Raw genomic sequence first — 27,434 nt, 5'->3', positions numbered from 1 at the left:
AAGTTGAAAACAGATTCTATTACAAGCCCTGTTTTCAGGCTATGCTATAGATTTTACTCCTAAAGGTTGTTTGACCTAGAGGACTTCATGTTTCCTGAAAATACTAGGAGAATTTCCCCATAGGTTTAAAGATGAACGGACCATGTATTTTTGAGATACAGATTATTTAAAAAAAATTACTCTTGCATTTAAAATCTCAATTATATTTGGGTCTCTGGGCCAGGCTACACAAAAGGCACACACAGGCCATGCCAGGAATGAAGGCTGACAGTAAAGCAGAACTGTAGAAAGGAAAAGAAGTCATTCAACATGCTTCTGTACTAACACCCTGCCAAGCTGGAGATGGGAAGGGGGGAAGTCTGGCAAGAAGAGTTAACAGTTAAGCCATTTTTAATGAATTTTCTTTAAAGGTTGTTAGGAAAATATTTTTGTAAACAAGGGAATAAATCGCTTCCAACTGCTTGTTCAGGCATCTGCCTCTGCCCATCCTCTGATGCACTTTGGCTCATGTGAGGGCTGGGAGGAAAGGGGAGCTGCTGGCTGGCCTTTCGGAGCTGTGAAGGGCTGAGATTTGCGTTCCCTGAGCAGCAGAGAAAGCCCCGCTGTGTCACTCTGCTCTTTTGAGTGGCTTTGGTTGCTGGGCATTTCTATACCTTCTCAAAGACCACACGGTGTCTTTTCCAAAGTGAAAAGAACAGATTTCAGGTTGTCTTTGTCATGCTCAATAAGCAAGTAGAATTACCCTGAAAGGACTCTAAATGGTTTCCACCTGACCTTGGAGAACAAGTACTCCGAGCTCTGGACAATGCTAGGAGGATAGCTCTTGTAAGTTAACGACAAAAATGAGCAAAAATGAAACATCATTATCTATAAATATTAGCAACAGGTCAGCTGTGTAAAAAGCATATTTTCAAGCAGGTCATCTAAAAAAAAACACAGTGAAATCCAGCAGCTTCACTTATTTGCTTCATTAACTTCAAGATTTCTCACACGCCATATACAACATTTAGGGTTCACTGCAACTTTCTCCCTCCCCTATTGAGGATGTTCGCACCAGACTTCAGGAAGCTGATAACCTGTGTATAAACCCCTTCCTAAAGCTTAAAAGGCCAGCTGATATCTGCTGAGATTTCACTGCTTCTGGTCCCTGTGGTCTCACAAGGTTGCTTGGGTGAAGGGCTACTACCTCTCCAGAAGGCCCGTGTCAGAGAAAAAGGCGAAGACAAAATTCAGCCCAAATTTGAGTCACAGAAAGGCTTTTTTGGGGCTGAGTTTCCAATCTTGCTGCTTTATTTGCATTTCTGTGTAAATATATATATGTATAAAATAGATAAACATAAAAACAGCTTGGAAAGCATAGCTATAATATGCAAAGCTATCCTAGTGAACCTTTTGGTAACTTTTACTCACTATTGCAAATTCTTTGTTGAGGATCATCTGCTCCACCAGTGACGACTCATTGTGGAAGAGGTGAGGCTGCATGTGACTCCACATATGGGGAAACCACCAAAACTCATCCACAGATCTCAACAGCAGGTCATCACCTTCATCTTCCTCTTCAGTCCCTTCGAAAGAAAGAAAGAAAGAAAAAAAAAAGGTAATAGAAAACCAACAGTAGAAAATGCCTATAATTGTTTTTTCAAACATAGAAGAGGTTGCCATAAAACCTGATGTCCTTGGCCTGGATGTCACACTGTGCTGCAGACAGGCTCTACCATATCGCAAGAAGAGTGAGGTGAATTACCATGGGTGGTAGCTATCCCTTTCTATTCCTGGCACAGTGTTAACTGACAGTAATTCAAACAAGAATTAGTTTTCATGGGCTGATTGTTGTGCTATGTAATGCACTAGGAGGATTTAGAAGTTCAGGCTCCCCATAAGGGTGGAGACTGGATGGACTTGTACCCACCAGCTTTGGTCCTGCCAGGCACTGCACTGTTGTAGGTGGTCAAAGTGGCATCACGGAGAGCTGTGTGCCAGTCCTGCCGACACCACCCCCCCATTGTAACTACCTCATTATTAGCCTCGGTAAATTGAAATCTGATAATCTCTGGTAAAGTGTGAAACAAGTTTGCAATAGTCTCGAAATATAATTAGGTGGAAAACATGAAGCTCTAATGGCTAAGGGGTTCCAAATGTTGTTTCCTATGGTTCGGTATTTAATTTCTGCCAGGTTCAATCCTGAAGTAAAAACAATAAAAACTCCTGTGTTAGTGAAGAGTATCTGCTTCAGGCAGAAGCAAGCATGTGTGGTTATAACAAAGAAAACCTTCCATTTGAGAAATGGTACAATGCTGCTTCCACCATCTGCAGACATATGTCTGCAGTGCTTTTGCAAATTGGAAAGACAAAGTTACATTTCAGTAACTTCACTTTCAAATTACTCAACAATATTCGGTTTATTAGCAGCCTTCCTTCTTGTTCCTTTACCGTTTAAGTGCTTTTTTTTAGCTTCAGTCAAAGAAATAATTGTCAAAATCAGTCTCCTGATGCAAACATAGATATCTTATCTTCTTACAAGCTTTTCAATGTTTTGCAAAACTCATTGGAAGAAAATGCTCCACGGATGTCACTGTTTACTTTTGTGGCATGACGCAGGAATGTACGGAGATGGCTGTTCAGTGCGTGCACTTCAGCTCTTTATTTTTATTTTTCACTCCTGCGGTGTTTTTTGAAGAATGCTACTACACAAGGAGAGCATTACTTTGAAACTTTTTCCTGGTGTCACTGAATCGCTTTACTCCCCTCTTTGCAGCACTCTGCAAGTTCTAAGAAAGTTGCTCCCGCTGATGGGAGTGCTGCTGGAAGAAGAAAACAACCTTGTTTTCTAGGTAATTCCTTGTTGAAAAGAAAGGACCGATGGCTGCTCCTTCGTGCAAAACTTCTGTATACTGCATCTGTTGAACGACCGCTCTCTTGTTTTTTGGGGCGTGTGGTTCACTTGCAGTCACCCAGGCACATGCAAGGGAAATGTGATTGGGAGAAGAAACTTAACATAGGCTTTCAAAACAGGACAGAATAGAAAGGGATAGGAGTTTGTGAAACCATTGAAGATCGCTTTGGTAACCCAGAGGTAGAAAACTGAAGGTGGGGATGAAAAGGAAAAAAAATGGATATTTGAAATATATAAAGAACTACAATCATTTGACATAAGATTTAGGTCAAAGTATAATTTAGTGCCTTATTAACATTTGAAGTAGAGTATGGTTCTTGAAATAATTTCATTATAAAAAACTATATTTTAAAGTTCTATTTTTTCCTACTAACAACTTTGTAAATTTAGATACAACTAATCAAACTTTGCACTTTTTTTACCCTAACAAAAATCAAACAAGATAAAGCAGTTTAAACAAAAGCAACCCCACCCTGTAATGGCAGAGCTGAAACAGAAAGGTTGGAAGTTTAACATTTGGTGGTGGTGTTGCTTTTGAGGATAATTTTCTTTACAAGCCTTTAAAAAGAGTGTTGCTTGATTTTATAAATTCTTAAGTAGCATTTTTTCCCCAAAAATCTTACGCAAAGGTTTAATGGAGTGTTTGGTGAGTGTTTATATTGTTTAAATATTTTTGCCCAATCCTTTATTCAGAGTATTGGAGGCAAAACAAGGGATTCTGAGGTTTTAATTTCTCGTACAATCAACATTCTTTATGTAACTTTCTCTCTTTAAAATTAATGTGAAATCTGAAAAATGCAGTAGACCTACAATCAAGGAGGTGAACATATATCTGTTTTGAGATGCAGTATGCACTTTACACAGGTAAGTCATAATTCAAAGTTTGTTTGTGCATAATAAATAATCCCATATTTTAAAACTACAACCATAACTTAGAGGTCTCTTGAGCTCAAAACTCAAACTAGGTTTGAAGTCGCTCTCAATAATCTTATAAATCTTAAATGCAAATCCTGAGAACATCTTAATTTCTATTGCCACAGCATGAACAAAGTGGAAGCGTTTGCTAAAACTGCATAACTAATAGGGTCTAGTAATTTTTTTTGCTAATAACGTTATGTCTACAGTGCATAGTTTACCAGTGCCACAGAAGGGAATGGTGGTGGTGGTGAGATGATGAGCAGCGAGGCTGATGTGTCAGCTATTGTACTTGTGTGCAGTCATACCAACTATAATTGGTATTCGTAGTACAGATGTCAGCAACATCTTTTGATGAAAATGTATAACTGTTTAATCTGCCAACACATTCCCACGCTCATCTCCCTCCTGTAGTTTTAAAATGATCCAAGTTTTGGAAAGGAGAGCAAAATCACACATTAAGGAAGTCAATAAGGCACAGCAGTTGCAGTGTGCTAATAAAACATGTTGAATATCTGACACTAAAAGCCTTTCTGGGTAAACAAGCCGCATTTACAGTAATTAAAGAATACCTTTCCATGTTTTATTTATAATGAGTCAGTAAAGTGTATATTGCATGGAGAATGCTTTGAGACCTTTCCACTAAGCTGATATGACAAAACGCTACCACCAACCTGTAAATGAAGTGTTCACTTAAAAACTCAGACGCATCGCTGAGTGCAGGCAGCGGCAAGTCCCTTAATGGAGGCAATGACATGCTTCAACTCATTAAGTAGTTCTGTGCTATTTTTGTAAGCCTTGAGAGCCTTAGGAGGACAGGCACACATGCGCATTCTCCTATTTTCTCTCTCTACAGCAGCAGCAAACCTGAAATTGGTCAGCATTATATCAGCTGGGCAAGAAAACCTGTGACAACAATATGGAGGCCATTGGGATGAATGATATAAAAATGTATTGGCAGGTAAGGGGTTTGATTTTTGTAGAAAGGCTGCATGTTTTGTGCCAGCCACTGTTCGGTACGTAAGAGTATTTATAATAAATTATCTCTTTCTCCACCTCCTCCCCTCCTCGAATTACCTTTCTCTGCAGTGGACACTAAAATGACTGATATCAGCTTTACTCTGTAGATGGCCACAACCAGCAGCATCCTACTTTAGAGTGGCTCAGAGCCTTGGGCTATTTTTCTTTATTTTGCTGTATTGCGTGTGTGTCCAATTAATCTCCAGAAGGAATAACTACACAGGCAGGTCAAGATGAAGTGAGGAGAATACTGAAGTTCTGTCTCCGAAGTTGCTCTCTAATCACAGGTCTGCCACTGGCTTGTTATATGACTCCAGGCAAGTAATTCCATCTCTCTCTCCCTCTCATTTTTCTCCGGCTCTCCACCCTATATCTTTAGCCTGTAAGGTTTCCTGGGCAGCAGTTGCTTAGCATTATGTGCTTGCATGAGGGGAAACCGGCCCGGACTTTGAAAGTGGCAGTGATACTAATACATAATTTTGATTTCCTTCCCTCTACTCATCCCTCAAATGCTTCCTCGTTTCCCCTTCTCCCAGGGACCCCTGTACTCTCCTAATGGGTGGTGAGATGGTCACGTAGGATCTGGGTAAGCCCATCTGTCTGGTGTTCAAATACCAGCGACGAAAAGGGGAGTACTGCTACGCCTACGCTGCGAGGGGTGACCTGCCTTACTCCACAGCTACCTCATGGCCCGTGACAGCCGGGACTGCATCGTTCCTAGCTTTTAAACTTACCCTTCCATCCTCTTGCTGCTGTAGTGCCTCCTCTGCTCCAGATAAGCTTCTCGGCTTCCCTAGCATCACTCGGTGAGTGTCACTAAATGTGCCCGAATGGGTTGACAGCTGAGGATGTTGGAGCTGGTCTTCAAAGGTGGGAAGGGTATGGGCTTTGGAAAGGAGAAGGACAGGAGGTGTCTCCTTTGAAGTGAGTTGCTGAATATGTTTTGTTTTTTTTTTTTTTTTAGCCTTAGCAGTACTAGGGAGCAGCATGGCTCAGTGGCAGCAGAGGGAAGCCTGAGTGGAGGTGCAGCAAAGCGTTAAGGAAAAGGCAAAGGAGGAGGGGGAAAAAAAAACCCAACTAAAAAAAAGGGGCATTGTGCTGTGGAGAAATGGAGCAAAAGAGAGAAAGAGTCAGGAGGAGGAGGAGGAGCAGATGTAAAAGTGCCTAATCTTCCACAGAAACACAGTGCAAGTGTGCAACTCGTTACTGCACAGAGTGTGAAAGCAGTAGGGTTTCAATACAAATTTCTTTTCATCTTGTTTTCCTTTTATCATCCCTCCTGATTTGCAGACCACTAAGATAGATTACTTTTACAGTCATAACAAAATCTTGTGCATGCCGTTCAAACACTTCTGCCACTTCAGAGGTTGTAAGCCATGATTTTTCCAATCTTTTATATTTCATCATACCTATCATACTGGAAAAACCTTACTATGTCTTCTGTGAAATTATAGATAACTTAGCAGCTACTTTGCCTCCTTTATAACCTTAAGATTTACTACCACACATCTTTCAGAAAAGCACCAAGGGCATCTACATGTTCCTGAGAAGCTCATCCGTAGCGTACCTTTGCCCCTTTGGACGCTGAATTAGACACTGGATGCTAAAATGGTGGAGCATGTATTTCCCACTGCTCCACTGAGTCAACGTGTTACTTAAAAAGGGCATGTTTAAAGCTAGGTTTAAAATCCTGTCACCTATTTAGCTGCAGCTACCTGAGAGCATGAAGTTCCTTCTTACCTGTGTGGTAAAATTTTCCTGAAAATCCAAGGTTGAAGGTAAAATTTGCAACCTGAGTGCGCAGTAAATTTTGAGTCTCTAGTAAAGCCTGAAATAAATAAGAAATTAACATGCATTTAGAAAAATGAATATTAATTTTTGGAATGCCTCATTTTAAAAGTTGTGTCCATCTGAGGAGATACAAAAAAGAAGATCCTGTTAAATATTTCACGTTTTATTTCGGGCTCACTCTTTTTTATAAGGCTATTACAGTGAACTTAATTTGTTCCATCAGATTTTGATGGTCTAGCAATGGTAGTAATAGTACCTAAGTAGGTGATGGTTCTGTAATTTGGTATACTTTGTTGGCAGTGATGTGTGTCAGGGCTCGAATCCAGCCATTCAGAGGCAGCAATATACTAAATCACTAAGTCACCCACGCTTTGGGTTATTAATGGAGCTTGATGAGATGTGCTTAAAACCCAAAGTAAAATTAGGAATACTACTTGCCATCCAGATGTGGAGGCGTTGGGATTTACTTACCTGCAGGAACATTTTTGATTGTGTCTGAATACCAAATTCAGGCTTAAGTGTGAATGAGCGAAACTCCAGTTTTGACCTATGGTAGAAGTAGTGTCCATGTCAGAAATTAAACCCCTGTTTATTTTCATTCTCTCCTCCAAGCAAAAGATAAGACCAATCTAAATGAAATGGAGGAAAAGTGTAATGCTTATAGAAGAAATAGGTGTAGTCTTGGTCACCTCTCCGTTTTTTCTTGGACGTATTTCCAGCCACTAGAGAAAGAAAAAAGATGGTTCAGCCTGCATGAGCTATCTACATCTACTGTTAGTTGTTAACTCTGCCCTGCTTCTAAAGATGGTCCTCGCTGCACAGATACCTGTCCACTTTCAATCACCAGCCCATGTAATTTGGACGTGCTACATATGTGAAATGGGTAGTGCATTTATCTCCCTATTGGTCTTGCCAATGTTGAATGGGTTACAAGCTCTATTTTCATCAATTTTCTGTGTCTCCATTATGTGGCTCTTGAGAACTTTTCCCATTATCTATTAATAACATTTCTATTGATTGAATGTTCATGTTCTTGCACAGTTCAAAGACAAAATGAATGCAGTGTTTTACATGCAGTCCAAGTCCAGCTAATGTTTCCTTTCATTTGAAAAAAATTACGTTTTTTATGGTCATTAGTAATTTCACTTAACATTACAGGAAAATAGTTTCACGTTTTTGCTCAACCCACTGGTCTCATTTAAAAAACAACAACAACAAGCAGCTCTACTTGTGACCATAAACCAAAAGTATCGCCAGTCCAGCGTAAATGACGAAACCAGGTTTTAAGCAGCTGAGATGCAGACCGATGGGCTGAGGAATCCTAGTCCAGAGCAAAGCTGAACTAAGCAGGTCAGGTTTCTGTGGTCTCGCGATGTCATATTTCCTTTGCGCTGCAATGGGTTGGGAGGTGCTGTCAGCTACTGTCAGCATTTGCTGTAGGACATTAACTTCTTAAAGTTACTGACTCCATCCTAATTACGCCGATGTTTGGGCACCGTGCACGTTGGAGCGCAAGCCTCTTTGGAAGCATCGTTTGCTAACAGCCGTCTTCTAAAGAGGCATCATTCGGATGCCAGGCAGCTCGGGAGTGTAATACAGAAGATTGTCAGACAGTGTGCATCTGCCTTCATTTTTGAAATAGAAACATTTATTGGGTGTTAAGGAAGATGTAAAACAAAGATAGTGGTTATCGGCTACAACAGTTACCAAGCAAATTCCTTTCCTCGCTAAAGGAAATAAAGCAGTCTAATGACAGTAAATCTTGTGCTTTAGCATTAAATATTAAGATAGCAGTATGGTTTCCAGCCTACCTTGCCAGACATTTAATAAGTTGGTTATTTCGATCCTGTGACAATTTCACATGTGGAACTATATTTACATAATATATAACAACTAAACGTTCCCTAAAATGTAAAACCTTAGAGATCAACACCAGTGTTAGCTAAGACATTGAGGAAAATCCCCAGTTGGTAAAAACTGACACTAAATTGACACCATTAAAGTCACAAGCATAGAATCTGAGTCATTATATTTTAGAACATAATTTTCCAAGCTATCTAGAGCATTTTATATATGTTGAGAAAGACTGATGGGCTGAGCAAAATCAATTCAATTTTCCTTTGAGGAAAGAACATCTTGAGAAATGATTATCACTTAACATATAGCGTAAGAAGGTACAGGAAACAAACATCATTATATCACTTCAGTTTTTCCCTCTGATTTCCCCTCACACTCATGTCTCAATAAGATGACAGCACTGCAGGATAGGCAGAAGCCTTCCAGCCCAGTGAGGTCTCATTAAAAACACAGAGCGAGGATTAAGATGTAAATCCTGTAACCTGCAGTGTGTCAAGCATTTTTCTCTGTCTAAAGGGCAAATCTGTCACTCAAACTGGATTTGGCTTGGTCCTAAAGACTTTTTAAAAGTGCAATTTCCATATATGCATATTAATTTACATAATATGCAGCTAAACTTCATTTTCGTGACCCCGCCTAATTTTAACACTAAGAAGATATTGTCGGCGAAGTCTGTCCCAACTTATTTTGTCGCTACTTGCCTGTTTGTAGAGGTGGGGTTAACGTTTTCCACATCATTAATATTGGGTGATTAGGGCCTGCCTGCCTTATTTTTAATAAATATATATTCAAACAAAATTGCCGGTGACTCGTACTGCCTTCACTCGTAATTTTGCGCGGTAAATAAAGAGAACTTTTGTCTCCTGCAGGCAGCATAGAGCAGCGCCGTGGCAGAAGGGCAGACAACTTTCTTCCGTCACCCTTCTGGCGCTCTCCTGGGTGGGTGAACCCCCGCGTGTTCGCCCGTTTGCGAGGATAGCTGCAAACACTGCTGCTCGGCGAGGATAGCTGCAAACACTGCTGCTCGCGCAGTCCTCCGGCTCTCCAGCTCCCGCACGGTGCAGGGTGGAGGAGCTGCGCATCCCTGGCATCCAGTGCCAGAAAGATTTCTGGGACTTGCGCAGCCTTCGCGCGAGGCGGGAGGTATCTGCTTTGTTCCGAAGGGTTTTGCAGGATGGAGAAGGGCTATTGGATTTTAACAGCTGGAAATCCTACCCGAGACCAGGTGCAAACGCAGCTATTCACGCTCTGCCTGGTTCTGCCGTGGTGTCCCCAGCTTCTCTTGGCATCCCTTCTTCCCTGCGGGCTTACCCGTCCCTGTCCCATCCCCGTCCCCGTTGCGTGCCGACCTCGGGACTTTGCTGCCTTCGCTGAGGGAGGAACGGTAGGCACTGCCCACGGCTTCGGCAGAAGGCAAATTCATATAGAGGAATGTGGATTAAAAAAAAAAAAAAAAAGCGTGACAAATCTTGTTTTGTAGAGAAGATTTTTCTCCTGGGTATTTCATCTGACCACAGTATTTAAGTTCTATCTGCCAGCGTGTGTCTTTTCCTCAGAGTCAGTGGGATTACCTTTTTTTTTTTCCTCTGAGTACTGGGGCTTAAAAGAGCTGTAAGTGGAGGAAATCTACTTGCATGTGAAAATACAATTAGCATTCCCCATTGAACTCATAGGGGTGTGGTAAAGCAACAGCTGCAACTCAGTGTTGTTTTATTTTTGGACAGTTAAATAGATGATGCTAAATAACTATCGTTCTCCAAGGAAAGAACCACGGAGCACACCTGCACATGGACAAACAGGCACGCCTCATTGCCAGGCTAAGCAAGTGTGCTGGTTTTTTGTTTGTTTGTTTGTTTATTTTAAGGTAATCCAAGCTGGTCTTTCAAATACAAATTTCAAATTTCAAATATTTGCCTGGAATCTCTCAAAACTCCCAGGTTTCATTTTATTGATTCTTTGCTTTGTCGGTGAGGCTTCTCTCTGTGACATCCACAAGATACAGTTTCTTCTTTACATTGCATTTACATTCAGCAGTCTTTTACATTAATCCATATAATTACCTTTTGTAGATTTGAAGCTGCTGTGTCTTTATTCTTCGTAATTGGTGCATCTATTAAGGAGAAGCGATATTTTCCTGCTATGTCCTTGTTAATTATAACTCTATCCTCCATTTACATAATAAACTTTTTGGGGCAATTTCTGCAGTAACATTTCATGCCTAATAGGAAGTAATTTGCTTTCCTTTATTAAGTACATTAAAACTTCATGCCCCAGACATCATTGACTGTAAACATTTGATTCTGCTCAAATTTAATGCACCAAGGCATTTTGCTCTGCCATATTAGGTTTATTTATGTGCTATGTTCTGGATTGTTAGCTGCTAATGAGACTTCGGCTCTTACTGCTCTAAGGCCTGAACACTAACCTCATTTTAATGAGTTCATTATTTGCTGCCTTCTGAATGGAAGACAACAAATTTTCCTTTTAATTAAAGGTCAAAACACCTCTGGCTAAGGAAAGTGTAGAGGTTATCAAATCCTTAGAGAAGGTAAAAGAATGACTTTTTCTGATTTTGATGCCAAGCATGGGCAGGCCAGGCTGAGGTAGAAGGTGTTTCTCTGGGGACCGAAACTCCAAATCTAAGCTAAGTGATAACAACGTTAAAACGTGGTACTAGTCTTCCCAAGACATTGGAAAAAAAAAACCCCAAACCTGAAAGTCAGCCAAAGTAATTAAAGAGGCTTTACTCCTAACCCAAAGGTCTGTGTGGATCAATAAAACTGCTAAAGCATGAGCCCTTCTTTGCATGTGCAATGATTTATAGGGTGCAGAGGACAGATGCCAGATTAATTGAGCCAACAAAAACTAATATTTCTTATCGGGGAAAGTGAGGCAAATGTGATCAAGCTGTTTGTAGTGAGACAGAGGTACATGCAACCGTGTGTTTGTGTCTGTGCAAATGCACGTAAAGGGAATTGGTGATACCTTTCTTTGAAAATACAGAGCGGAAACGTTAGTCAAACTAAAAAAGGATTAATTACAGGAATTAATACACAGATCCTTGTCCTTCATCTAGCATTTTATACCTGGTCACCATCTTAAAGGCAGGCTAACAAACAGTGGTTCGTGTGCCTCTTTCGAGAAGCTGCTCACATCGCAGGTAATAGTGTTAAAGACAGGAGGGGTATTTGGGAAAGAAGAGACCGGTGTCTATGAGAACAGCTGGTGAAAACTTAAACTCTGGTTTTGGAGGAAAATCCTAACAGTTTGTGAAACATAGACATTGTTTAGCATGAAAACAAATTGTCAGAATGTCCTTGTAACGGCTCTAAACATTATTTCTGCAAAACTGAACCAAATTCCTGACTTTTGCAGGTGTTTCAGGGACCTTCCCAGAAGTCACTGAACATGTCTGAGAGCATCAGGAGAAGCCTAGGAGGGACCCAAGATTTGCAGGACTCAACATCACGCCGACGTGGGACAGGAAGCCCAACGTTTTATTTGGGCTCCTGGTCATACGTGAGGCCTTCCAGAGGCAATATTGCAAATGTGAATTTTGGGAACCATCAAAAACTCAAGATCTTGGAGGTTCCTGTCTCTGTGGCAGGGATCTCTGTGGTCACGGTGCCCAGGGTCCCTAGCCTCCACTCCTCCTCCTCCTCCTCCTCCTCCTCCACTAGGTAGAGCTGCCCAAGGAAACACAATCCCAAGTTACTACGTAGCCTGTCCATGAGGACTGCACAATGTGGAGGGCGGATGAGAAAGGATATAGTTCTTCACGCAGTTTGGAAGGAGATCAAGGGAAGAAGGCAAAGTTAGATATTTCTCCTTTTCCGTGTATCTATAATTTGCTGTTACCATGAATTATTTTATTTCCACAGACTCATTTTAGGAAGCGCTTCTGGTGCGGGAGGATGTGCCAGTGTCTGGCATCCCAGGGTTACATGGCCAAGGTTACGTTGCCCCATCACCATCTGAGGGATATGACTGAGAATCTTGTCAAAAATGGGCTAACTTGCCATTACTCAAAGTCATACATTTGGGAGTGGATCCTAGTGCTGGGTAGTGATTCCACTGCTGCAGGTGGGTTTTTTTCTTTCGTGTGTGTGTGTGCATAAAATATATATATGCTCACTATATGCATATTACTATTTTTTATATGTACTGTAGATCTAAAATCTGTGCAAATATATAAATGTAGACATTCTTTACATCAAAGCTTTCTATACATGATTTTTATATACACTGCCTAGTAAACAGGATTTTTGCGTGGGACAGGTTGCCCAGAGAGGCTGGGGAATCTCTGCCTTTTGAGATATGGTCTGATCTAACTTTGAAGTTACCTTTGCTTTGAGCAGGGGCTTAGACTTAGATCACCTCCAGAAATTCTTTCCAACCAAAATTATTTTAAGATTTGATGAAAATTTCCCCTGTATTTTCCAATTCAAGACGGTTTTCTCAGGCTTCTATGGTACATACTTATTATTAATAGCAAGAAGTCTTTTAATGCATTTATTCATTTTTGTCCCTAACATCTGTCCTTAATGCTTTTGCAGTTATATAGCCCTGAGGTTCATTCCCAAGCTGTTCTGTACAGCAATTTCCTGGTGGTCTGTGGAAAGTTGGAGGACTACAAAGTATTAGTTTTGCTCTTGGTTTCCAGCTGAAAATTTGTAGAGAAAAAAAGCAAAGAATACTTTCTGCAATGTTTCTTTCCACTGCAAGCAGCTGCTGTCAGGATGTGATTTTTGATTGCCTCTTCCCACTCTTGCTCCTTCCCTGAAATCTATGCTAGGAAAAAAATCTGACAATGCCTGATGTGGTCTTGGCAATCTTCAAAGCCAATGCAATCTTCATAGGACTACCATGAAATCGTAATAATCACAGTAACCATCATAAGGACGGTGTGAAATGGCTAGTCACTGTTTTTCTGATAGGAAAACTGAATTTAAAAAAAAGCGATGCCTAGCCTGACATCACTGACAGGGTCACTGCAAGACCAGGACTCCACGTTCCTTCGTTTCAGCTTTTGGTTTGGAGCACAGATTTCTGCTGTAAGGGGGACAATCAAACCGGCTGTAGCTGCCCTTCTTGAAACACAGTTCAGCGAAAAATTTATAAATCCAGTGAAGCTGAGTCATTGATTTCTGTGTGGTGAGGATTTTGGCCCACTTCACATGCTTATAACAGAACTTTAACAGAAAATTCTTTGATACTATAGTGTAGGAATTATAAAGAATTCACATTATTGACTTACTGGCTAGATTTTGAAAGGAGTTTAGCCGCTAAAGTTAGTCAAATCCTTAATGGGATTTTGAAATCACTCATACTATTTACCCTATGCCAAAACTGATTTGAATAGCTGTTAACCAGGTCCCGGATCAATGGGCAACTGTCAACCCTCGCGGATTTACATTCCCTCTTAAGCCACTTTTCAGCCAGTGCGTTGTACAAACGGAGTAATACCCAGTGCTGGCTGCAGACCGCTCGCCACACCCAGCGAGGCAAGCAGGGCTTTGGCCATTGCCCTGCCTTCCTGAGATATGGGACTTCACTTCTTTTTGTATTTATTTCGGTGAAGTACTATGCTAATCTACAGTGCCATATAAATAATTAATAGGAAGGTCTCTGATGGTGCTGAACACAGCCAGCTCTGTCTGCAGATCTATTTTTTATTATAGAGCTATTACTTGAGTCTGTTCAGCATTTCCCTTGAGTAGCTGTCTTAGTGTGAGGTCTGAGAGGATATGTGGGTTTATTTGAAGCGAGAAAAAAGTCATGTTTTGCACTCATATGTAATATGTTTATTGCAAACAGAAGAATTTTTTTTTCCTTTATGAGTGGAATACCCAATTTATCAGATCTACTTCTGCTGCTATTTTGTAACTCTGTCCTAAAGTCAGAAAACTGTCAGGAGTCTAACTGCATTTAATTCAGCACAGAGGAATGCATCTGTTCCAGTAAAAGTTCAGCCAGATTTAGCTGAATGAGATGAATGGGGGGATATTGCACCAAATTTACTAGCTACTCATGACTAACTGGCTAATACTATCACTTGAGAACTCAGAGGGTGGTTTTTGGTTAAGTATTGTAGGGGAGATGATGCTACGATAGTGACACAGATATCCCGGCAGCGAGAGAGCACCTTGGCCAACTGCACATGTGCGGGTTCAGGCAAATAAATAGCCGTGGCAATTGTTCAGTCTCATTTCTTGGAAGAAGGAATCGTAGCTATCCATCTGGTCCTTGTTAGAAGATCTAGCAACAAAAAGCTCAAATGAAGAGCAAGGGGACAGTCTATCAGGGCAAAAAGTATAAATAAAAAATAAAGAGCATTAATCAAAAGCAGGGTCTATTTTAACCAGGACCACATAGGTAAGTAAATGCAATTGCTTCCGATTCTCCAGCATTACCTGGCTGGGGAAGGTCGAAGGCGTTAGGCAGGGCAGTGAGCAGCCACAGAACCTGCTCCCGGTACCGTTGGAGCAGGGTATCGCTGCAGCGGTTACCCGCTAGCCGTGATCGCTCTTCCGTGTCGGTGTTAACCGCTGAAAAGATTTACAGCCTGTTTGGGAAATCACTGAGGGTCTTCAATATAAATCACTACTGATTCTGAAGGGTTTTTTAGGAATACTAACCAAATCTGCTGACAAATCCTGGAAAGGGAAAAAAACCAGCACATGTCCAAGGTGAGAACGGGCGGTGATTCCCTGTGGCAGCGGGAATCTAGCCCTGCTGCTGGCCAAGCTCCCTCCCTGCAGGTTGCATGCAGCAGGGACAGAAGCCGGTGGCTCTTTCAGCAGGGCGGTGAAAGGGCTTAGAGCTTATTTCTTATCAACTCTGATTTTTCAAAAGCTTAAGCATTTTCAGCAAAAGAAGTCTCTCGAAGAAAGGCTGTTCAGGCTTCGGAATCGGGAGGAGGTAATCTGCCAGCTGTAGGTGAAGGATTTTTGGTCCAGTTTTTAAAACAAACAACATGATCAGGAATGCTTAGTCTAATTTATATAGCTCTCGCATCTTCTCCCAGGACACCTGCCCACTCAACGGAAAACTGTGGTAAGTATTTTGCTCTCCGAATGAGATGACAAGTCAGGTACGGTGTCCTTGCAAGGGCACGGCCCCTTCTTCCTTGTTCGTAATGTGACAGCAATATCAGCATTTGAGCCAGAATTTAGCAGCTATAGTAATAGCTCAGCTTTCTGGGAAGGAACTGAAGAATCTACGTAATGTCCATCAACCTTTCCCCCTCCTGTTGTTGCAGACCACGCTGGAAAATATGCTGAAATGTGAGATTTTCCCCTCTATCTTTCTCTTCTAATCTGTTCAGCTGCAATGGTTTTGTTGCCTCCAAGCAGAGTCAGTAAAGGCGGCCCCTCATTAAGAGATGCTCGTCTGAGAAACAGGTTGAGTCTGCAACTTTCTCTGCTGGTTCCTTCCCCGCCTTGGACATAATGGTTTATTTGTCTTTTGTCTGGATCTGCCTTTGAACTGGGGTCCCATACTTTCCCACCTCAGGCTTTTGAGTTCATGGCAGATCTCAGCTGCAGGATGCTGCCCCATTGCTAAGCTGGTTTCTCCTGGTTTCTCACCCATTGCAGGCTTGGAATGACAGTTTGGAGAAGGAGCTGGTCCCTGTTTCTCCCAGCACGGAGGCAGCCAGCCTCACTGCGTGGCGTGCCGTGAGAGCCTTTCCCCTGCCAAGGCAAATGCCCCAACCCTTCACGGAGATGAAGGCTTTTCTCTTTGCAGTCTGATAATTTTGCTGGCTGCTGCCTGGGGAGCACCAAGTACAGCCTTACGCTGTTTTCTGCTGTTTTCTACTCCTGTCAGAGGCTGTGTGGTCTCTAAAGAGCAAAAAGCCCCAGCTCCTTTGCTCCCTACGGCTGCAGTTCTGCTTGGCCAGAACAAGGAAAGAAGAGATGCTTTTTGCATCTTGCCCTGTATCCACATCTATGTGAAGCAGGTGGGGTTTGTCTGTCTGTAATTCTGTTGGAATGCTCGTATGAGAGAGGCCAGAAAGGCAGAGGCAGAACCATCATCCAGCTCTGTTCAATCACCAAAAAACCCCTAAAATGAGTAATGAACGGGAAAAGCATCTCGAGGCTTTAAAGGGACAACGTCAAGATTTAAAATAGTAAGTTAATGAAAAATTCATGTTTAGCGATCGTGATCCTGTTGCAGCAAACTGTATTGGTGTCAGTCATTGTGCTGCATATCACTAATAGTAAAATACAGAGACTGGTATTTAAAATTCCTCTCGAGTAATGTTTGGGCCATGCCAAAAAAAGATCAAAGTCTCCCCTTCTTTGGTACAATACAAATATATAGTAAAGGACAAGTGACATTAACAACTGCATTTTCTTTTAGTTGTATATGCTATCTTTCTTCCTTTTGTTTCTTGTTTGTTCAGAATTGCTTCTTTAAGCAAAAAAATCCCCAACTACACAACCCCCCCAACCTGTTATAGGTGGGCACTCGGTTGTTATAAATTATTTAACGGCTGGACTAATGGAGGCTACCTTCTTTATCTTCTTTAATTTATGGATTTGGATGTACTAAGGTTTAATCAGAGTGGTTTTCTGCTCCTTTACTGCCCTTGGAAATCATTTACTTGGGTAACCTTGTCATAAAAATAAAAATTCCTTAAAATTCTCATCATGGACATTTATCTCAAAATTCTGAACTCCTACCAGCAATCTCAAATTTCTACTTCAAATTTATTGCTTAAAAACTAACTGATGTATACGTTTTGTGGTGCAATTAAGCTTTTTTTTAAACACACATTCAATCATAAAGGAGAGATTGGAACAGAGGTGATATATTAAAAATTCAGGTCTGTCCTTCGGTTTTCAGAATGGGCGTGTTTGCGTGATGATGGATATAACTAGTGGCTTTAAGAGGGTACCTCCATATGTTTAAATGAAGAGCTTCTAAAGCTTTTGGCCTGGGAGGGGGAACAAGGAAACCACAGCAGTTACTAATTCCTCTGTTCCTGCTGTCAGTGGTAAAAAATGGGAAGGTCCAAAATATCCAAATGCAGGAGGACAGAGCAGAAGCATGGCTCTCCTCAGCATTTTCTTGTCTGTAAACAGATATTTTTAAACTCATATACTCAGTGTGCAGACTTTTCCAATTTTGTTGTCTGTCTTAGCGTTAATTGCTATTTTTCTTTATAACCCCTTCTAAAGTACGTAATGGGAATCTCAAATCATTCATTCAGATGATTTCTACATACCTTTCACATCACTTCTAGCACCTATACACTAGCTGTGTCTGTGGTTTGTTATTTTTTTCCCATTTGCAAGTCTGTCCGTTGCCCACCCTCCCTGTAAAAATCAGAAACCAGGGAGTCTAAGTTAATGGCATACTGAGAAGCATCGTAGAATCATTTAGGTTGGAAAAGGCCCTTAAGATCATCGAGCCCAACCATTAACCTAATGCTGCCAAGTCCACCTCTAAACCATGTCCCTAAATGCCACGTCTACACATCTTTCAAATACCTCCGGGGACGGTGATTCAACCACTTCCCTGGGCAGCACAGAGTGGCTGCCGGGGCAGGCACAGCACTTCTGCCTTCTGCCAGCAACTACAAAACCCCCAGTCCCTGTGGACTCCGTAAACACCGATGGTTGTGCTGAGGTGCCCCCAGAAGCTTTGGAGATAGGTGGAAGCAAGAAGACAGATGGCAGTCGTCCTTTCCCTCACTAGCCTTGCCCATCTATTTCACTGTGCAGGGGGGAGAGGAAGGTAGATCCTGAACAGGTAGAAAAAGTCACACTTAGTTGTAGTGTAAGTGAGAGCGTACCTTGCAGCAAAGTGATAAAACCTTTTTCTGGCATTCTTTTTGGGCAAAGGAAAAAATGCCTTAAGATTGAGAAAGGGTTGTCTTTTAAATTATTGTGGAATATTTCTCAACCGAGTTACAGGTAACGTACCCATACCACACAGTCTCCTTTGCGTTTACTTCCAATGATCGAGGAATGCTTCTGTTTTACAGAAAGCCCAAACTGTATTTAATTGATCTGTCTACTTTTATAGGTTCCTTTTTATCCTCAGTGGATTGCATTTAGACATCTGGCTGCAGTCTGTAAAAAGTGTAACTGCTAGAACTTGAGTCCCTAAAATTAAGTAGGCCCACAGAAGTCTACGCCAGCGCAACATTTTTCTTTGTTCTTGAATAAAAGGATGGCTTGCTAGGAAACTCCTACCTGGTGGAGCTGTGGAGACTTCCATGTTTTCATCAGTTAGTCTGAAAACTGGAGTCTGCAAAATCTTGACAGGTAAGGATGTGCTTTAAAAATCACTAGGATTAATGTTGACTTTTAATATTTTTGAGATGTTTGATACTTGTCTAGCAGAACTTAACTTTTTTGACCCTTTTTCCTTCTTCGTGATGCTGTCTTGCATTATCTAGGGAGCTCACTTCAGTGTTTTGATCGTGTTTGTTAACTGGAATTGGAAGTTTCTGCAAAATGAAAAGGGAATTGCAAGGCAAATGTTCGTGTTTTACACCACACTCATCTCTTTTACCAGAGGTCAGACTGCTTCTGCCACCCCTATGTCCTTCAAGTTTAAAGTAGAGGGAGATAAAGCCTGTCTTGTCCTCGAGGACATGTTCAAAATCCCTCCATCCAAGAAAATCCTCCTGCTTACCACTGCTTTATTATGCTTCCCAGCTTGAAGACAGCGTAGTAAGTTGTCCAGAGAAGGAAGCTGGAAGATGCAAAGCAAAACAGCAATGCCCATGGTAAGTTTCTACTCAGTTCTCTTGAATAGAAACATCACAGGCCAGTATGTTCTCCAATAAAGTCAAGCCAGATCACCAAATGAGGCTGACAAATTTGAAATCAACCATTTCAGAGGTTCTGGTAGGTTAGTTTTTCGTAAATCTAAGTAATTTTAGGTAAAATTGAGAACAAATCTCTCTAAGAGCCAGAGGAAATGCTTCGGGTCATAGATGTATGGTTAAAAAGTATCACCACACCTTTCTAAAAAGCGGGAAAATTATACTCGGAACAAAACTGAAGTACTGCCCTTCAGATCGCTCTGGATTAGACACCTGAAAAAAACTCAAACCTGCACCCTTGAGAAATTGAAGTGGTACGATGTATTTGTCGAAATGTATGGAGTCTTTCAGCCCTTCCCGTGACTTCCTAGGAAGGAAACTTCTGATAACATGGAGCTCTTCTACCTGGCACCGCAACCCGAGGCAGATCCAGGGGCGGCAGATAAGTCCAGGCTTCTGCTGGTTGTGACAGATGAAGCTGGATGCCCAGATTGCTGGATGAGTTTCTATGCCCTGTGTTATTTAGGTTGTCACGCCAAATTATCCCGATGGTCCCCTCTGACCTTCCCAGCTTAAACTTGTGTAGGAGCTCGCGGCAAGCCAGCCTGTCCCAAGCCCCCTCAGAAGGGAAGAGGGCCGGCTGGCTCGCCAGGCTCTGGAAAAGACCCTAAGCAAGGACAGTAGCTGCTCCCTCGCCCCATCAGCGGGAGGTCCGGCAGGGAATTTCAGCCACGCGAGAGAAGAAGAGGTTTTCAGTGAATTTCCTACTGTCTGATGGAGCTCATCCCTTTCTAGATACTGCTAAATCATTCGTGACAGGGACGACTTATCCCCAGGGCTTCTAAAACTGCTTCTGACAAACAACCCTTTTTGGTATCGGAATGCATTGAATTTCCCCAAGCATCGTGCATCTGTGAAGTATTTCCTGTTAGAAAGGTATGCTTGTGCTCTCTTCAAGCTCCTCATCCCTGATTTTGTAAATTACACAGGACGAATGCTGTGCTGTGCCATAAGTACACAAAGTGAATTATTTGGAAGGGAGAGTAAACATTTCTAGCAAGCATTTTTTAATCAGAGAGTGTTTACTGATGTGTTTTACGACATGTTTTCTTGGCTGCTTGGAAGAGAATGGGAACATAATTTTGAAATTTCTTATACTTTTCCACAACTTATCATTTGTATGGAACACGTTCCCGTGGTATACAGAGCCTTCCACAGGGAATAATTTTTGGTGAAAGATTCAGCCCACACCCTAGAAGACAGGTATGTCTTCCAAGCGTAATAATGTCTGATGACAATAATAATACAGTAAAAATCAGTGTTTCTAATATTTGTGATCCTTTCATAAGTCTCACAATAGTTGAAATTTTTGGTTTTTTCTCTGTTCGCACATATATGAGAACACCAGCTGTCAATCTTTATGGTGAATAAAGTTTCTAGCACTTAGGAACAGTGAAGAAAGCTAAGCTCACCAGCATCTTACATGCTTGCATAGTATTATCTCAGAAAACAAAAGATGCACAGAAAGGTTGGGGGGATGTTTGTTTTGGTTTTTGCTTAAAAAATATTCCTTCTTCAAAGCCATTCACATACATTTTGGTGGCAGGTAGAAAGTGGATTACTGAGCCAGGTAACTTTTAAATCTAATTGCTTTTGATCTTAGTCATTATAGGTAGTACTTTTCTCTCTAAATATTCCCATTGAAAACTGTGTAGCTACTTGCAGTGTAAAGTATGAATCCATGTAACTTAGGATCATTAAACTGAGAAAAACATGTTCAGCAAAGTATCAACCTTTTAATTATAGGTGTTACACTAAATTTCCACTCATTTCTGAAGTGAGAGGTTCTATTACTGTCCTAGCTGTAGGGGAGTGCCATAGTTTGATTTTATATGGGAATAGCTGTTTAAAAATCATAAATACTGGATTGTTCTGATAGGTTTTACTTGGCTAATGCTCTGCTACCCAAATGAGATTGTTTGACAAGGTGTACATTCAAATCCTGAAAAGAATTTGCCACTGTAAGATGAGAAATAGCTAGAAGATAGGCGTATTTTTCCACTGTGGGAAATCTTCCTTATTCCTCAAGGAATGGGCTCTGCATTCCCCCTTCTTCGCCCTCTCTCTCCTCTGCTGGCATTTAGCACACCTCAAAACTTTGCCGTCTGAGGCTGTAGCACCAGCAACCAGCCACTGAAATTATTAAACCCAGGATATTTCTATATGACGAATATCAGCTGGATTTGATCAGTTTAATGGCAGAAGAATATTAGAAGACTGGTTTTAACTGTCCTGCAATGACCTCTTTCCAGCCTTTTGCATACATGTAGATCTACAGGCACATACCTGTGTCTATATATACTGTGATGAGCTGTAGCTTTTCACATTTACAAGCTCGTCCTCTTATACTGGCATAGCACAGAATATCGTCCAACATAGCAACGCAGGAAAGCGAGGACAAGTACTTACGAAAGTACATGATTCAGCCAGAATTTTTCCCCCAACGTATTTAGTCAGTTAAACAGTTTCAAGTGATTTTACTCTAGCCTGGCGAGCACTCAAACGGCGTTCAGCCAGCACCGCACTGCCCTGTTGTACCCTCATGTCAATGGACAGACTTTGTATTGTCTTCGGAGAATGCCCAGTGCAACATACAGGGGCTCGTTGGCCATGCCCCCAGTGTAAACCGTATCAATAACCGTAAAAGAGTAATAAACGCCCTTTTCTAAAGACGGTTTCTTTTCCCCTATGGCTTAGTCCACTGTAGTATCAACTATCAACGCAGGAGGGAAGAGAAGGGAGTTTCCTCTTAGCCCAGCCCTCACGAAATCTTAAGGAGAGACAAAGAGTAAGTTGAGCATCGGTAATTTTACATCCAAGTCCCAACCGAGATCCTGAAAATGTCTAAACCTCCCTTCGGTGTCATCCTAAACTCCCGAAATCAATGTGCGTATCGTCGACTCAAAATGTTTCCTTATATTAAGCAAACAAATGACAAGGTGTCACTAGTGTGAGGCTTTGCCTTTTGCTGCTGAGCTTTGAAATGTACCTGCTGCCTGAAGGCTGAGAGTAAATCCCCTCTGGTCTTTAATACAGAGCTGCTCTGTAACACCCACCTTGCAATATTTACAGCAGTGATGGGTAGCTTTTATTTCCTGATAACGTACTGGCAGCATGTTCCCAGTTACAAGAGAAATAATAGTGAAAGCATATGGGAAACCTTATTCCCTTTCCTAATAACAAATACAGTGGAATTACACTTTATAATACCACAGACATATTTGTTTATGATGCACATAAATCTTGGAATATGTTACTAGGAAGACACACGCAGAGCTTTTTTATTAAAGAATTCACATTCTGCAGCTGAACCTATTTTTTAAAAAAGAAATGCATTATTATTATTAACCATGTAGAGCGTAGCCTCAGCAGCTCACACTTACGCCTGGAGCTCCGTTAAAGATTTCCTAAATTAATAAGATTATAGAGTATTTAGTCTCTATTAATTATAGATACATATAGATTAATGCTTATTTATCCATGTATATTCAACTAATTTCCAAACATTTGTGTTAATTTGTTGTAAAATCCACAGTAAATATTATTACAAAGGAGGTCGTCAGTCTTTATAGCCCTTGGGGATTAAATACGACTGGAAAACGGGGAGAGCATAGCCCTGATCCAGGGTCCGCTTTGATCCTCATCCCTTGAGCCTCTCTCCCATGTTCTTCTGTTCTTCACCACGCTGCTTTTGCCCTGGTACGGCCTGCCGCCCGTGGCATCTTACAGCCCCTTTCCCATCGAGGATTCCCGCCTTTCTTTTCTCCTGGCACGTTCACGGCAACAAAGCAGGCAGAGGTAGGGGGTCCGGCCTGTCGTCTTTGCTTCTACCTATTTTATCCGTGCCTATGGCTATAGGGGAGAGGGTGGGGGGAGCACCCCAGAGCTGGCCAGCTATGGCTTTCCCCCTCTCCAGAGCCCTGAGATCACGGTCAGAGCTGCTCTTCCAGAGAATATTTTCGAGGCCAACCCCCCTTGATATTGAACTCAATATCAAAACTCCTATTAACTAAACCGATCCCGATCTTGGCTTTGTGTCTACGCTATCAGCGAGCAGGCTAACGTACGGACCTACAGACTTCTGAGGAGTTTAAAAACCCAGGGAATGGAAATTTATACTGAGATCTACCCTGGTAAAACAATTGGAGCTCAACCAAAAAAGCACTTGTGCTTTCAAGAATCACTGCCAGTTTTAAGAGCCAATATTTCATGAGTTTTGGGGAAGGCGAGCAAATACGGGATGCAGTCAAAAATGTGAATTCAACCGTTCTTTATACAGCCTTTACTTGAAGGTCTGATGTTTTGGGGTGAAAAGCATAGGTCCTTGAATCCCGTGACTTTGATTCAATCTGATTCAATCGAGGCAGTTCAAGAATAATATTGAGACAACTTTTAGAAAATGCTCAAATGTTGCTATTTTGGGTTTAATACGTAACGTAAAAGTTACATTAATAATTCTGGCTTTTACATAAAATGAAGCAGCAGTAAAAACCTGACATACCCATTTCCTGGGATATTCTCATATTAAAAAAGTCTCTCAGCAGAGTGTGAATTATTTGCGTTTTTTAATTTCTGGAAGATCAGCAATTCCAAAGCTACATTTAATTATGATCTTTTGGAAATTTTTTTTTAATATTCTTCAAACTGCCTACTTTTCCTTCAGCCTGCCAGAGCAGATGAGCTGGCAGATAATAATTTTCTTTAAATCACATTCTAGTGGAACATTCTGCATTTAATAAATCAACATTTTGCCATGGGAAACTGTTTCACTGGAGCAGTCCAAGTCGATCGAGTAACAAGAATATAAACTTCATTTTCCCCTGCCTTGCTGCTTTGCCATTTTGGAAGGATTTTTCACCCATTTAGTCCAAGGATAAATGGCTAAACAGGTTGGAAGGAAAGAAAACTTAAAATCCTACTCTCTAAATCTTTGCATTTCACCATACCTTGGTCAGAAAGTATTGGGAAATATATTTAATTTGTGATTTTTGAAAAAAAAAATGCAAAAATGCCAATTAAATGACTACATCAATCAAAAAAAGAAAACTCTCTCAGGTAACTAATTCAGCCTTCTCCAATCAGAAGTGTTAAAATTAGTGTGGATGTCATGTGCTAGAAGCTGAGTGTATACCATAGATCCCACTTCTGTTTGGGGGCTGTCTGGATGAGAATGTGAACAGCAGATTAAAGGAGCGCTGGTAATATGAAGAAAGAACAAAAACGTAGAAAAGAGTAAGGTTCACAGAAATTTAGAGAAACTGTCATGGCTTGGTAAATGGTATTTATAATTTGTGCTCTTGAAGGGGAAAAGAAAATCATCTGTGGCTTTATTTCCTCAAGAAAACATCTTATCAAAGATTAACAGTGAGGTGGTGTTTTGCTAATAGAGTATGTTTGGGGATGGGGAGGCATTAATTTCTTTCAGGTGAAAGTTAAAACAGTCGGTCACTGGTTCTGGTTTTCTAAAATGAGCCAGAGGTGGGATAACGGCTTTACCGCTCAAACTTAACGGCCTCAGAAAGGAACAGGCTATTCTAACCTTTGCAAGCTTGTTATAAATCTTACTGCTAATTAAACAAAAAAGGGGGTTTTCTTTTTTTTTTTTTTTTTTTTTTTTTTTTTAAGGAGTCCAGGATTTAGGAGACCCTGACTCACAAAAACCAAATTAAAAAAAAAAATACATAAGAGTTTCACTCAACTTCAAGAATTTCAATTTGTTGACTACTTTTCTTCCCAAGCTGTATCCAAGTATACTTTAAGCTATCCGCAGAACAACACTTGTGGGCAGTATGGACTGGGGTGACAGACCTGGGTAAGGCAAACGCTGGACTCTAAAGAGGCAAAGTCGCTCTTAAGAAGGACACCACGTTACCTTAGTAGCCTTTCTGTGCCAACCTTAACTGGAAATGCAAAAGCTTTTTATCGTATGCTGTACTAATCAATGGTAAATGCTGGAGTTTTAAATCAGAAAACTTTAACACGTGCAATGTGTTGCAATAAATCAAATCCTAATGAACAAAAACACTGTTCAGAAAGCTCCAGAGTGTTTTTACTAATACACTGGTTTGCAGGAAATTATGAATAACTTATCCTTTCATTTTCTTGTTAATTTTGAAAATGAAATTCTATTAAGGTTAAAAAAAAGTTTTGTTTTGTTTTCATCCTGGCATTGCTTGAGAGAAATTCTTAACTTTTATGAAATATTCTGTATAAAGTATTGTAACTGTTGAAATTATGATTTATCATATTTAATATTTCCATTACAAATTTAGAATTTTGTCCACATGAAATGATGCATTTAAATCACTAGTCTTACATTATACTATTATAATTTCCCATGAGACCAAAAATTTCTTTGGTACTTTTTTTTGAGAAATTAATTAATAGCAATCAAAAATCATTTTTATGTAAGTGTTGTAGAACTAGAGAGGTTTTTTTTACAATGTCGTATTCAATAGTAAAAACAAGAATGTGAAAAAAATATGATTTTAATAAATGAAAAGACACTTATACCGTAAGGTCCTATGCAGGTGAATCTCATAAACAGTTAGAAACCTTGATTTTAGGACCACTGTATATTCTGGCACGGGTAGAAGGCTAATTGTAAGGAGAAGTATTATTTTATTAGGACACTGTTTCCAGAATAAAAGTTTGCCATCAACATAAAAATTTAACGTGTGGCTTCCTCTCTGTGGGTGACGATGCTCTATGGGCAGTAGTCCTCAAATTACTTTTGCTTCTTATCTCTAAGAAAATCTCTGTAGAAACATTGCCTTGTGCATTTGGCCCACAAGGAACAAAGTTTTATTCCTCTCACCTCCTGTATTTATGTAGTAATTGTGTTTGCTGCCTGCAGAAAATTATTACAGTAGGATACAAAGCTATGCTACATCCACGTACATCACTTGGAAAGGGTACCAATGTGCATTCAGAATAGGCGCCGTAAAGGGGACGTGTAGATGGCAGTGCTAATAAATGTATGGATAAAACATTAAAGGCCACAAAACGAAAATGAAAGGTAAGCTAAAACTGACGTTGGCATCCTGCTACTGAACTGAGAATAGGCTGGCGATGAAGAAGCAGGGGGATTTACTGGAGAACCTTGCTGCTGCTAGCATGTGTGCGACAGTAAATAAACAGGAGCTCTCCCGCTCTGGCGAACGAGTAATTTGTACTGGCAGCGAAAACGCATGAAAAGAAGTGAGAGTCGCTCTGTGAGGGGGTTCAAAGGAGCGGGGCAGCAAGCAGTGATCTCTGCAAACGGGGTCGGGGTGCCCTGTATAGCAAAGTGGGGGGTTGCGTTGGAGACACGTTACCATCTAACCCCCAGCAGGTGCTTCCAGGCGTGCATGCGGCACACAGCAAAAAAATAAAGCCATCTCATAAAATTCCTAAGCAAGGGAGCTCTGGGAGTCTATGGAAAGGGAAGATTTTTCAGGAACTTCCCAGCACTACGGTGCCCGCGTTTTCACTGTTTTGTCAGTTCATGTGAGCACGGGTGAAGTTTCACGGGTGCTGCAAACCGCTAGCCCCAAATAACACCAGCACTGTGGTGTGTCTTGGTACAAATACTCCCAATCAACCCCAGTATGGAAACAACTGAAGCAATTGAACAAGAGCTTTATAGTTATGGCTGCAAGCACTGCCCTGCTCGCCGAGCACAGAGAGCAGGCTGCCTCTCCTCCTGGGACGCTGGCAGTGGCATGCACCTGTAGCGTGGGCCATAGCAATGGAGAACCAGGCAATCTCCCACATATTTCTGGTTCAGCCTGCTACATATCTTGGCAATGACAAAAAAATCTCCCCTTAGCATCAGCTGAAAATATAATATGTACTGGAAGCTGACAATACGTAGGTGAATGGATCAGCATCCAGCACTGCTGGTGCAGTGCTAACCTGGTGTACTCAGGTGTTGGCCTTATTCAGGAGGTTGGAATACGGAGAGTCAATCATCTGCAGTTTCTCACCATCATCCTTTGAAAGCCCTAGTGATACTGCATTGCCACAGGGTCTGGAATAAAGCGAGAGACTGATAGACACCATTCGGTGCCCAAAACTCCCAAATGTGTACCTCTTCACAGGAGCCGGCATTACAGCTATGACAGGTGTACC

General features: G+C 41.2%; 1 protein-coding gene across 3 annotated transcripts in view; it reads right to left on the bottom strand.

Moving 5' to 3' along the window:
- NDST4 (N-deacetylase and N-sulfotransferase 4) overlaps nt 1–27,434 on the bottom strand; it is a 107,996-nt gene that overhangs the window by 54,075 nt on the left and 26,487 nt on the right. For all 3 annotated transcript variants that reach the window (XM_030023322.2, XM_030023305.2, XM_030023314.2), the window contains exons 3-4: nt 6,569–6,656; nt 1,411–1,565 (exon numbers count right to left, since the gene is read on the bottom strand). In XM_030023322.2, coding sequence (XP_029879182.1) covers nt 1,411–1,565; nt 6,569–6,656 — 243 coding nt within the window. The remainder of the gene's footprint in view (nt 1–1,410; nt 1,566–6,568; nt 6,657–27,434) is intronic.

Source organism: Aquila chrysaetos, chromosome 1 (genome assembly GCF_900496995.4).
Source record: "Aquila chrysaetos chrysaetos chromosome 1, bAquChr1.4, whole genome shotgun sequence".
NCBI lineage: Eukaryota > Metazoa > Chordata > Aves > Accipitriformes > Accipitridae > Aquila > Aquila chrysaetos.
The sequence above is the reverse complement of the archived record's forward strand: the minus strand, read 5'-3'. Positions and strand labels throughout refer to the sequence as shown.